This window comes from Diplotaxodon limnothrissa, linkage group LG19, assembly GCF_057381915.1.
Source record: "Diplotaxodon limnothrissa isolate DT_005_m linkage group LG19, D_limnothrissa_male_GT1.1, whole genome shotgun sequence".
Classification (NCBI taxonomy): Eukaryota; Metazoa; Chordata; class Actinopteri; order Cichliformes; family Cichlidae; genus Diplotaxodon; species Diplotaxodon limnothrissa.
In genome coordinates this window covers 499,706-512,195 of record NC_140614.1, presented here as the reverse complement: position 1 = coordinate 512,195, position 12,490 = coordinate 499,706, and the positions used below count along the sequence as shown (strand labels likewise).

The window sequence follows — 12,490 nt, the reverse complement described above, 5'->3', positions numbered from 1 at the left end:
CAAAAAATAAAGACATTTAATAAAACAAAAGAGGAGAGCGAAGTGATGCAGTCAGTCCTTCCAGCTGTCACCATCAGGCCACAGTCTCCCGCTGACAGACAGACGGAGAGATGCTTTCAAGCAACACAGCACTGCAAGCTGCAACTTCACGCAGCTCTCCTATTTATTTATTTATTTATTTATTTATTTATTCATTTATTTATTTATTCAACAATTTCTACAACTGACGTATGTAAAACTGGCCCAATCCTATTTGATGTCACATTCAGGTGCGCTCGGAAATCTCTGTTCAAGCATTGGTAGGAGAAACCAGACTACAGAAATCATTTTCTGGAAACGAAAACAAGAAAATGATCCTAAAAACCAAAACTGATGTTTATATTTTTGTTTGCTTTGTATTTTGAACATATTTTGTTCGTGCTGTAGTTTCAGAGTGGCTGTCATCAGAGCAGGTCGTCTGCTGATTGGCAGGTGGTTTCACCTCCAGTCTGAATGCTAAAGCTTTTGGGCATCACATTATCATTAGACAGAAAGCACCTACGCAGAGAATAAAAGGGCTTCATGGACGAGTCGTGTTACAGCGCTTTGAGTGGCTACAATAGAAATGCGCTACATTATAGCCGCTCCATTCACCATATTCACCTTTCTGTGAGCTGGCCCAGTTGGCTTACAGAGGGTCACTTTAAATAGACCATTTAAAGTGTGTGCTGGCACAGCTGAACGCCAATGAAACACGTATTGGTTCAAATACTCTACTGACTCCTTTAAAAAGCAGCTGAAGACATTTTTATACAAACGGGCTTTTAACTAATTTAATTAATTTTAACTTGTATGTCTGATCTTACTGTAAAGCACTTTGTGATTTTTATCTGTGAAATGTGCTATATAAATAAATTTTACTTACATGTTCGTCTGTCCCACTGTCTGTGAACGTCGCACAGACTGAAGCGTGTCTGCAGCTCTTCCATCAGTAACCGGACTAGGCCGACATGAACACGGAGGAGACCAACGTAGAGATGAAGGATGCTGAGCACAAGGACGAGGCGGGTCCCGCTCAGGTGGATGCTGATGCCACGGAGGCCGATGTGAGCGAGGCAGATCTGGACCAGGAGGAGCAGGAGAAGCAGCCGATGACGGGAGGAGACCAGGCCGCCGACACACCCTCTGCCAGCGGGCAGGAGGCACCGACGACGGCGGAGAAGAATGGCTTGGTAAAGCTGAAGATCCCCGACGAGGAGGAGGAGGAGGTGAAATTCACTGGGCTGAACAAGGAGGAGCTGATGAGGGTGGCGGGCACCCCGGGGTGAGGAGGACACACTGTGCACACCCCTGCAGGGCGAGGCTCTGTCGTTCCTTTTATTTATTTATTTCTGCATGAGCGGACACCAGCATGCATCTCATGTAAACCTGTGACGCGTACAGTACTGCTGAGCCTGTCTCTGTGTTTGGATACGCAGGTAAACGTTGGTGGTTTGATGGAAGTGAAGAAGGCTGAGGTCGCCTACAGTTCAACACTGTTTGGCAATGATAACAGCTTTTATTATAATGTCGGTTTTTCACACCGTGATTTTTAATCCAGATTCCAAAACACGTTTGAAGTCCACCTCACATTCAAATAAAAACACAATACTTACAAATAGCTGCACATCTCAAAAATGGACCATTCCCATCTCCAGAAACATCTGGGAACTAAGGAGGCCGACTGCTGGACTGCTTCTTTTTCATATTTTTAATCAGCTGGTGTATGAGATGTTTGAATTAGTCTGGTCTGCAGGCTTTTCTGCTGTAATAGATGCAGTTGAGCAGTGTCTCTTGGAAATAAGCCTGAATAAGATGCCATCTTCAGTAGAGCGTATGTTACTCTCCAAACCTAGTTAGATTATTTTTGCTTTGCACACAGAAACTAAAACGATTAGCTCCCCTGATGCTAACAGTCAGCTGAATATCTTGCTGTCATTTGCACATGTCGCCTGAGCAGTCACAGACCGTTGCCCACCCTTCCTTGGTTAATCTCTCAACTCCTCCATATTTGATGATCTTCTAGCATCGACTTTAGCCAAGGCAAGTTTATTTGTATAGCACAATTCAACAACAAGGTGATTCAAAGTGCTTTACAGAGACATTAGAAACAAAAACAAATAAAAAGCATGATTTAAAATTGATTAAAACAAGCAAACTAACTAACTAATTAACAAACAAACAGATAAAATCAGTAGTTAAAATGTTAGTTTTGAAATCTAAGCTGAAAAGTGTGGATTTGGTGCTTTATTCAAGTGCAGCTGAGAACAGGTGAGTCTTCAACCTGGATTTAAATAAACTGAGTGTTTCAGCTGATCTGAGGCTTAAACACTTTGGTCAGAGCGGTTTCAGTGCTGTGGTTCTGTCTAAAACCTGACTGGAAGGCATCGTAGCAATTATTCTGTTTTAAGAAGTAACTGAGCTGTTGAGAAACTGCTTTTTCAATGATCTTACTTAAAAATGGGAGATTTGAGATCGGCCTGTAGTTGTTCATTTGTGTCTTGTCAAGATTGTCCTTTTTCAGTATAGGTTTGATTACAGCAGTTTTTAGTGATTCTGGAAACACACCTGATAATAAAGAAAAGTTGACGATCTGTAACAGGTCTGACTCTAAAGTCTTTGAGACCTTTTTGAAAAAACTTGTTGGCAGGACATCTAAACAGCAGGAGGAGGAGTTCAGCTGACCTAAGATGTCCTCCAGGTCTTTGCTGTTAATAGGTTGAAACTGTTTCATGGTGTTTAAACAGTTTTTTGGTGGACACAGTACATATCCTGGATCTGCTGTTGATGTACCAATTGCTTGTCTAATTTTTTGGATTTTGTCTGTGAAGAATTTGGCAAAGTCATTGCAGGCCATGGTCAAAGTTCAGCTGCCACTGACACAGGAGGGTTTGTTAGCCTGTCAACTGTAGAAAATAAGACCCGAGCATTATGGCTGTTTTTACTGATGATGTCAGAGAAGTAGGACCTCCTTGCACTCCTCAGTTGTAAATTATAATTGTGAAGTTTCTCTTTATAAATGTCATAATGAACCTGGAGGTTTGTTTTTCTCCATCTGCGCTCAGCTTTCCTACACTCTCTTTTTTCATTTTTCACCAGTGTGGAGTTTCTCCATGGAGACTTTTTCCTTCCAGAGATAACCTTCACCTTAATGGGAGCAATAGTGTCCATTACATTTAACATGTTAGCATTGAAGCTATTGACGAGCTCATTGACTGAACCTTTGGACAGGTCAGGTGTTAATGGGAAGACCTGGTTAAAAATTGCACTACTGTGTTCAGTTATACACCGTTTTGTGATCACTGCTGTTGATATATTTGTGTGGGCTGAGATTTTACTTTCAAAGAAAAGACTTTAGTCATTTTCAGTGGGGTTCAAGTCAGAGCTTTGTACATGCTAGGGTTGGCATGATACTAAACCAGAAACAGAGTAAAAACTGTACCTCCGTGCAGCAGCCCCCTATGAACAAGCACTTTGGCGACAGTGGGAAGGAAAAACTCCCTTTGAACAGGAAGAAACTTCCAGCAGAACCAGGCTCAGGGAGGGGCGGGGCCATCTGCTGTGATTGGTTGGGGTGAGAGAAGGATAAAGACATGCTGTGGAAGAGAGACAGATTAATAACAGGTATGATTCAGAGCAGAGAGGTAGCTGCCAGCATCTGTAGGCCATCACTGCCATTGACCCTGCGACCGCAGCAATATGGTAGCGACCAAAGCAAACACAGCCAGCTGGAGACTACACATTTTTCCTGAGGGTTAAAATCAGTCCCTGTCTTGTCTTACAGTTTTAATAAGAGGAGGGAGGGACGCAGGTTCAAATCTACCAAGGACAGCAACAAAAGCAAAGATGTTTAATTGTTGCATTCTGTTAAACCACAAAAAAGACTCGGAGATGGACTGAAGGGAGTTAATTGTACTAAAAAGGACGCGAGATTTGTGGAAATATCAGAGAAATGCTTCGTTTTTTCACCTTTCACAGTTCTTTAGTTCTTCTGTGTTAATTAGTATGCTCCGATGCTGTTGTACATGATGATACCTCTATACATTTTTATGCAATATAAAAATGTTGTATCACAATGTCATTGCCATAGCAACACCATTATTATAATCCTGGTTTAATATCTCAGTTCAGTGCACAACATTTTAGTTTTTCTGTAACAACAATGTGCAGGCTCTCAAACCGTGACAAGCAAAGTAAACTGCAGAGATTTTTCTGTCTGACTCGTGCTGTGTCACTCTATGCTCCTCTGTTTTCTGATTCATATAGTGTCAGGGATGACAGCAGTGAGACCAGCTGTCAGATGATATTTGGAGACAGTGGCGTTGACCAAAAGACAGGATGCAGTACCGGAGTGTAAAGAACGTAAAGATTTCTGTCTTCGGCTGACAGCAGAGGGAAAGCTCAGGTTTGGAGAAAAGTTAAGAGAAATCAAGAAGAGGTGTAAGAATGTGAAAATATGAAACATGTAACACAGTAGTTAATACAGTACTTTATTTTAAATGTAGTATTCTTGACATTTGATCAAATCTTAGGAAGAAGTTAAAAGGGTTAAATGTTAAAAGTTCAGAAAAATGAGTTCGAGGCATTTGTTGGGCTAAACTGGTTCTTATATAGCGCTTTCCTACTGTCTGAGCACTCAGAGAGCTCTACACAACTAATTCATTCACACCCGTTTACACAAGCACTTCTTCTAAGTTTAAGTATCTAACATTCACACACATTCACACTCCGATGGATGCATCGGAGAGCAATATGGGGTTAGTATCTTGCCCAAGGATATTTGGCATGCAGACACGAGCACCGGGATCGAACCACCGCCCTTCTGGTTGGTGGCTGATCTGCTCTGCCACCTGAGCTACAGCCACCCCCATCCCTGAGATGAAACAGTGCCCACAGCTGTCTGATAATTTTGCATGGCAACAATATCAACTGACGTGGGCTTTAGCAGATTTGTTTCACATATTTGAACACTTTGACCTTTACATGTTCTGGGTCTTTTGGCCAAGACGTGAAAATCGTCGAAGGCGTCACAAAGGAAACACAAACATTTCAGCATTCATAGCCGTGGTGCGTTTCCAGATTCACTTCAGTCGTCCAGAGAGTCACGTTTGGGTACCTGCAGGACGCAGAGCCTCGGCTCATTGATAATCCAGCCTTTTCCTGTTTCTCAGCTGGGTGAGGACCCGCTGGGCGCTGCTGGTGGTGTTCTGGCTCGGCTGGTTGGGGATGCTGGTGGGGGCCGTCCTCATCATCCTGCAGGCCCCTCGCTGCAAAGATCTGCCCAACACCAACTGGTGGAACGATGGGCCTCTGTACCAGATTGGAAACATCCAGGCTTTCACCGACACCCACAACCTGAAAGGTGAGTCCAAACGTAGATAGAGATCACACATAAATATCATCTTTGCATCATTCTCCACTAAATGTGTAACATGCAACATGCTCTGTCTGCAACTCCCTGCTCAGTTATCTGACCGTTTGCTGTGTTTTCTACAGTCAGATGTAAAATCAGGCAAACACAACGTCAGCAGCTGCTGAAGTATAAAAGAGTCACCACAAAGAACCATCACAACAGTAAACTACTGCTCCTCCTCACTGTGTGTGTTTCCACCTCAGGCCTGGAACAAAAGGTCAACAGTTTGGCTCAGCTGAAAGTCAAAGGGCTGGTGGTCGGGCCGATCCACGTGGCGCCTCCGGATGAAGCTGTGAACCTGAGCTTTGAGGAGATTTCCCCCGAGGCTGGAAACCTGGACCAGTTTAAGGGTTTCGTCCAGGCTGCTCATAAAAAGGGTCAGGGAGACAGCCTTCTACAGAAGCAGCAGTCTCATGATGTTTCACGTTTTATGTCCCATATCAGTGGGAGTCATGCTGACTACAGACCAGAATGAATGTTTCACTAAAATGCTCTGAAAAAGTCAAAGAGATCGACTCAAGTATATGAAGAACGACACCAAAGTACACATGTACTTACTGTAGTACATTTGCTCACCTGTGCAGGTGTTTTTGTGGTTCTGGATTTGACTCCAAACTACCTGGGCTCGTCCGGGCCCTGGTTCTCCAACAGCAGTGTGACGATTGTAGCAGAGAGACTGAAGGTGAGTGCTGATGTCACACACATGCTGCTGACTGCTGTTCAGCTAAATGTGCCAGAAATCTCAGTGCGCGGCAGTAAAGTCATTGTTGCTTCCAATATTAACATTAAAATCATTTGAATCCAGTTAAGTTATTATTCATTAAAAGCAGTCATCAGGTGGGTAACAGAAGTGACGAGTGTGTCCGTGTGCCTCAGTCTGCTCTGGTGTTCTGGCTGGACGAAGGCGTGGATGGCATCCAGCTGTCAGGGGTGGAGCGCGTGGCCACAGTGGTGCCGTCTCTTTGGAACGACATCCGAGCCATCGTGCAGAACAGGACGGACAAGCATCCCAACAGCAGGTGAGGAAAACAGTGCGCCTGGATGTCACCGAGTACTAGCAGAGATTTCATGAAGCAGGAGATGGCAGCAGCAGCAGGAAACCTCCAGCTTTACCCACGTCTGTGTGTCTGTGTCTTGTCACTTAGATTACATTTGAAGTTTGTAAAAGTGTTTACTATGCAAGTGTCCCTTTACTTTACGAAGCCGCTGGGTTGTTATTCCAACATAGCAGATGCAACAGCCCAACACTTCATGTGGCAAACACCTGCACATGAAAGTTCCCCACGGTCCAGAAAAGTTCTCTTTTGTTTTGGTTAATACGCTCGAGGACTTTCTCACTCAAATATTGCAGAACATTTACATACAGTAGAGTTTTTCTGTGGCTGACAGGCTGTGTATTCTGCCCTGCTGTTACTGCCTGGGACTGTCACCTTGTCCCACCAGGGTGGACCTTGCTTTCTCCTTCACAGGGGTTTTCTGAATCACTCTTCCTCTGGGAGACCCTACTGAGGCCATGTGTCCAGAACTACATAGCTCTGCTTTAGGACCAGATCATTTTTAGTCTGTGTTTATTAGATCTACCTGAGAAAGTCCCGCATTAACATCAGTTAATCTCTGGATTACGTAAACCTTCTGCGCATGTGATTTTCAGAGTCTTGATTGGCGTCACAGACCGCTCCTCTGCTGAAGATGTGTCCACCCTCCTCTCTTCCACGGGTGTTGACCTCCTGATCTCCCGGGTCCTTCATTCACGTGACACGGATGTCACGGAGCTCGCTCGCTCTATCCAGCACTTGTATTCGTCCCAGAGTCAGATGAATCTCGCCTGGAATCTGGGGGGGCGGCTCGAGGGTCACATGGCTTCACTGGTGGGCCCAGCTCTAGTTAAACTGCATCAGTTGCTGCTGCTGACATTGCCCGGGACGCCCATCTTCAGCTACGGAGATGAGATAGGTCTGATGGACGAGGTGAGGACATCTGTACAGTAAACTCTCAGGACTTCAGTATTTTAATAAGCTCGTGTTCTTTGCTTTAGCCTCATTGTAGTTACAGAGAAGTACAAAGCATGAATACATATGAATACATATTGTACTATTACTTGTATTTGTTGTGATATTAAGATTTTATTATTTCCACGAAAGGGCACCAAGTTTCCCAAGATGCTTTGGGACTCCAATGAGGAGCTGAATGGGACTCTGCAGGTAAGATTAGATTAGATGAAACCTCATTAATCCCTCGGGTGGGAAAGTCAGTTTCCAGTAGCACAGCATCGACAGAAGTTGTTACAGAGTTGAAATACTAAATAAAGGGGAATGAGAGTAAGGACATGAGCATAAATATACCATGCATACACATATATAAATACAGGTTATATACAGTGGGGCAAAAAAGTATTTAGTCAGCCACCGATTGTGCAAGTTCCCCCACCTAAAATGATGACAGAGGTCAGTAATTTGCACCAGAGGTACACTTCAACTGTGAGAGACAGAATGTGAAAAAAAAATCCATGAATCCACATGGTAGGATTTGTAAAGAATTTATTGGTAAATCAGGGTGGAAAATAAGTATTTGGTCACCTCAAACAAGGAAAATCTCTGGCTCTCACAGACCTGTAACGTCTTCTGTAAGAAGCTTTTCTGTCCCCCACTCGTTACCTGTATGAATGGCACCTGTTTGAACTCATCATCTGTATAAAAGACACCTGTCCACAGCCTCAAACAGTCAGACTCCAAACTCCGCCATGGCCAAGACCAAAGAGCTTTCGAAGGACACCAGGAAAAGTATTGTAGACCTGCACCAGACTGGGAAGAGTGAATCTACAATAGGCAAGCAGCTTGGTGTGAAAAAATCAACTGTGGGAGCAATCATCAGAAAATGGAAGACATACAAGACCACTGATAATCTCCCTCGATCTGGGGCTCCACGCAAGATCTCATCCCGTGGGGTCAAAATGATCATGAGAACGGTGAGCAAAGATCCCAGAACCACACGGGGGGACCTGGTGAATGACCTGCAGAGAGCTGGGACCAAAGTAACAAAGGTCACCATCAGTAACACACTACAACGGCAGGGAATCAAATCCCGCAGTGCCAGACGTGTTCCGCTGCTGAAGCCAGTGCATGTCCAGGCCCGTCTGAAGTTTGCCAGAGAGCACATGGATGATACAGCAGAGGATTGGGAGAATGTCATGTGGTCAGATGAAACCAAAGTAGAACTTTTTGGTATAAACTCAACTCGTCGTGTTTGGAGGAAGAAGAATACTGAGTTGCATCCCAAGAACACCATACCTACTGTGAAGCATGGGGGTGGAAACATCATGCTATGGGGCTGTTTTTCTGCCAAGGGGACAGGACGACTGATCCGTGTTAAGGACAGAATGAATGGGGCCATGTATCGTGAGATTTTGAGCCAAAACCTCCTTCCATCAGTGAGAACTTTGAAGATGAAACGAGGCTGGGTCTTCCAACATGACAATGATCCAAAACACACCGCCCGGGCAACAAAGGAGTGGCTCCGTAAGAAGCATTTGAAAGTCCTGGAGTGGCCTAGCCAGTCTCCAGACCTCAACCCCATAGAAAAGCTGTGGCGGGAGTTGAAAGTCCGTGTTGCTCGGCGACAGCCCCAAAACATCACTGCTCTCGAGAAGATCTGCATGGAGGAATGGGCCAAAATACCAGCTACTGTGTGTGCAAACCTGGTAAAGACCTATAGTAAACGTTTGACCTCTGTTATTGCCAACAAAGGTTATGTTACAAAGTATTGAGTTGTATTTTTGTTATTGACCAAATACTTATTTTCCACCCTGATTTACGAATAAATTCTTTACAAATCCTACCATGTGGATTCATGGATTTTTTTTTCACATTCTGTCTCTCACAGTTGAAGTGTACCTCTGGTGCAAATTACTGACCTCTGTCATCATTTTAGGTGGGGGAACTTGCACAATCGGTGGCTGACTAAATACTTTTTTGCCCCACTGTAATAGGGATAAAACAAACAAACTCTCAGTACCAGACTGCAGAGGTGTGTTATTTGAGTTGATTGTGTGGGTGGAGCGTGCTTTGAATAATAGTATAGTATTACATGCTGGTAATACAGTCGACCTGGTGTGGTAGTGACAGTATCAGTATAACCTACTAAAGCTTGGTCCCTGTTTGAATGTGCATTCAGCCTGCATAAACAAACAGTTTATTAACATTTATCACTGGGGGTAAGTTTGATTTAGTTACTGTATAAGTAGTCATTCAAAGAGGAGGCTTCGCTTCAGACAGAAGTAAAACTGGACAAACGATGCTCAGCTCTCTCGCCTGTGATCTCAGAAACCACTTCGCTGGTGTCTTTAGACTTTAGTGTCACGTCTTATTGAATCCATCCATCCTAGAAGGGAAATTCTGGTTTCATGCTATCTTGTCATTGAGTCTTGGCATTGAGATGGCGCCAGTGTGTTCGGCAGGCCGTCTCCACTGCTCTCTGCTGCTTCTTACCTTTCTGCTAATATGCTATTCAGGTGGCTCTGCATTGCTAACTTATGACCGGCTTACTCTTCTAAGTCTCTGGCCACCAAAAATTTCAGTCGGGGTTTAAACTGCATTACTGAGAGTCTTTAATGATCTTCTCTCAATTGCTGACTCAGGGCGCCCTGTGGTGTTCATTTTGCTTGATTTGTCCTCTGCTTTTGATTTGGTGGACCATAATGTCCTTTTAATGAGGCTTGAGCATCTGGTGGGCATCACAGGCAGTGCCCTTAGCTGGTTTAAATCTCTCAGAAAGGCCCTTTTCTGTCACCATGGATACCTACGCCTCCTCCATTGCCCCTGTTACCTCTGGTGTCCCCCAGGGGTCTGTGCTGGGTCCCATGCTGTTCTCTTTATACTTGTTACCCTTGGGCCAAATCTTTGATAAATACAATATTTCTTTCCACTTCTATGTGGATGACATTCAAATCTATTTTGAACTAGCTGAGGATCGTCGTTGCAACACTTCTTTGATTGTATGAATGAAGTTAAAATCTGGCTACTGAGCAATTCTCTCATTTTAAATGATAAGAAGACTGAAATTGTAGTCTTTGATACTCCCTCCTCTCGGGGTGAACTAACTGGTATTTTTGGGCCCTTTGCTGACTCCCTTTCTGACACTGTGAGGACCCTGGGACAGTTCCTTCAAGTTGGACAAACATGTGTCCTCCGTAGTTAAATCGAGTTCAATCAACTACGTCTAATCTCTAAGGCCAAGCCCTACATACCACGTAAGGACCTGGAGAAACTTATCCATGCCTTTGTTACATTAAGGTTAGATTACTGTAATTCCCTTTACACTGGTCTCCATTCTGCCCTCGTTCACAAACTGCAGCTCGTTCAATATGCGGCTGCGCGTTTCTTAACTGGAACTGGCAGGTTTGAGTCTATTACTCCAGCTCTTTCTGACCTGCACTGGCTCCCTGTTAAATTTCGTATTGATTTTAAAATCTTATTGCTCACTTTTAAAATCATAAATAGCACCGCGCCCAGCTATCTTACGGATCTCCTCAGCTGTTATACCCCTGGGAGAGCGCTTAGATCAGGCCAAATACTCCTGGTGCGACCTAGATCTCGGCTCAAGACCAGAGGTGACCGCGCATTCGCCGCTGTCGCATCCTACCTCTGGAATAACCTCCCTCAAGGTGTCTGATTCAATTCAATCTTTTAAATCTCGATTAAAAACTTATTTGTTTAGCCTTGCTTCCCCCGCATTTCTGGTGTACTGTAAGTTATCTTTCTAGCTTTATTAATATTTATAATGTTTTAACCTTCAGCCTTTCGGGTTGTGCCTACTACACCTGGTGTATTATTGGTTAGTTATGTCACCCGCCTGTTAGTATATTTTATTTGTATTTTGTGTTTGTATTTATTATTGCTCTAACTCGTTCTGTGAAGCACTTTGGCATACCTGTGGTTTTTTAAATGTGCTATATGTATTGTATCTGTGTGCATGTGTGCATCAGATGATAACTTAGCACTACATCATGTAGGCTAAATATCATAACCTGTGACTCAAACAACCCAACAACATGGCATCCAAATGACTGTGGCTTCACAAGTCATAGCCAAAACCAATGGCAGATGGTAGTCATGGTGACCACAGATGTGATTATGAACACCTTCTCTGCAGGTTTGCTGTTATTGGCTGTAGTTGTTCGAGCAGGAGTATTGTAACCTAGCATCCTACCGATAACAGTTAATATCACATAGTGATTGTGTGCTCTCTCTGTGCAGGAGGAGCGGGCTGAGCGCCTGACCTGTCGCAGGTTTTTCAGCACTGTGAGTGAGCTGCGGGGTAAAGAGCGTTCCCTGCTGTTTGGAGACTTCATCCTCCTTTTTAACTCCTCCTCCTCCCTGGCTTACCTGCGGGTGTGGGATCAGAACGAGCGTTACCTCGCCGCCTTCAACTGGGCTGCAGAGGAGTCAGCGGTGCTGCAGCTGAGCCACACAGTGCTGCCCCCGACGGCTGTGGTTGTTCTCAGCACCAACAGCAGCACAATGCCTGCCGACAGCAGCGTGGATCTTACAAACCTGCGGCTTGGCCCCGGGGAAGCTGCGCTACTCAAGTTTCCCTACACGGGATAGAAAAGATACTAGCAGAGATTAGATGTTGATGAAAGTCTGATTCAGAGAGACTGACATCATGGTGAGGTGAGGGGAAATATTGTTGTCTAATTACATACGACACATCATTTCAGATTCAGTGACTTAGTGATAACGACTAATGATATAATTTCATGTGAAAATAATATAAATGCTCTCAGAAGCTGAACAAAAAGGCTTTGTAAAATGTCCTGGTAGTTGCCTGTTTTTAACATGTCTTGCTAACAAATACGCTAATATTGAAGCATGCTTATATATTTGACACTTCCCAGAATCTGGTGTCTTACATTCATCCAGAATAAACATGCAGAAATATACTTCAGTGATCTGTGCTCATCACCTGTGATACTGCAAACGGATTCAGAACTGTGTTACTTAACCAGCAACAGTTAGAATAAATGTGGCCAATTATGGGCAAAGATGTGGTATTGTGTTCAGT

The 12,490-nt window shown here is 44.1% G+C and overlaps 1 protein-coding gene across 2 annotated transcripts; it reads left to right on the top strand.

Moving 5' to 3' along the window:
- The first annotated feature begins 989 nt into the window (after positions 1 to 989).
- On the top strand, positions 990 to 12,033 carry slc3a2b (solute carrier family 3 member 2b). Of its 2 annotated transcripts, none has more exons than XM_085342926.1 (8): positions 990 to 1,303; positions 5,190 to 5,380; positions 5,635 to 5,808; positions 6,016 to 6,113; positions 6,308 to 6,450; positions 7,083 to 7,398; positions 7,573 to 7,632; positions 11,683 to 12,033. In XM_085342926.1, the coding sequence occupies exons 1-8, from the start codon at positions 990 to 992 to the stop codon at positions 12,031 to 12,033; spliced, it is 1,647 nt and encodes a 548-aa protein (XP_085199052.1). The 2 variants fall into 2 exon arrangements, with proteins under 2 accessions (XP_085199052.1, XP_085199053.1); XM_085342927.1 differs by having other exon boundaries at positions 1,116 to 1,303; positions 6,308 to 6,446; positions 7,085 to 7,398.
- Positions 12,034 to 12,490: the final 457 nt, after the last annotated feature.

Bases quoted from the DNA above. Each gene is read 5' to 3' on its own strand.
- slc3a2b (XM_085342926.1), top strand. From the start codon at position 990: ATGAACACGGAGGAGACCAACGTAGAGATGAAGGATGCTGAGCACAAG. The intron at 5,381-5,634 runs GTGAGTCCAAAC...TTTCCACCTCAG, and splicing joins CGACACCCACAACCTGAAAG to GCCTGGAACAAAAGGTCAAC. The intron at 6,114-6,307 runs GTGAGTGCTGAT...CGTGTGCCTCAG, and splicing joins TTGTAGCAGAGAGACTGAAG to TCTGCTCTGGTGTTCTGGCT.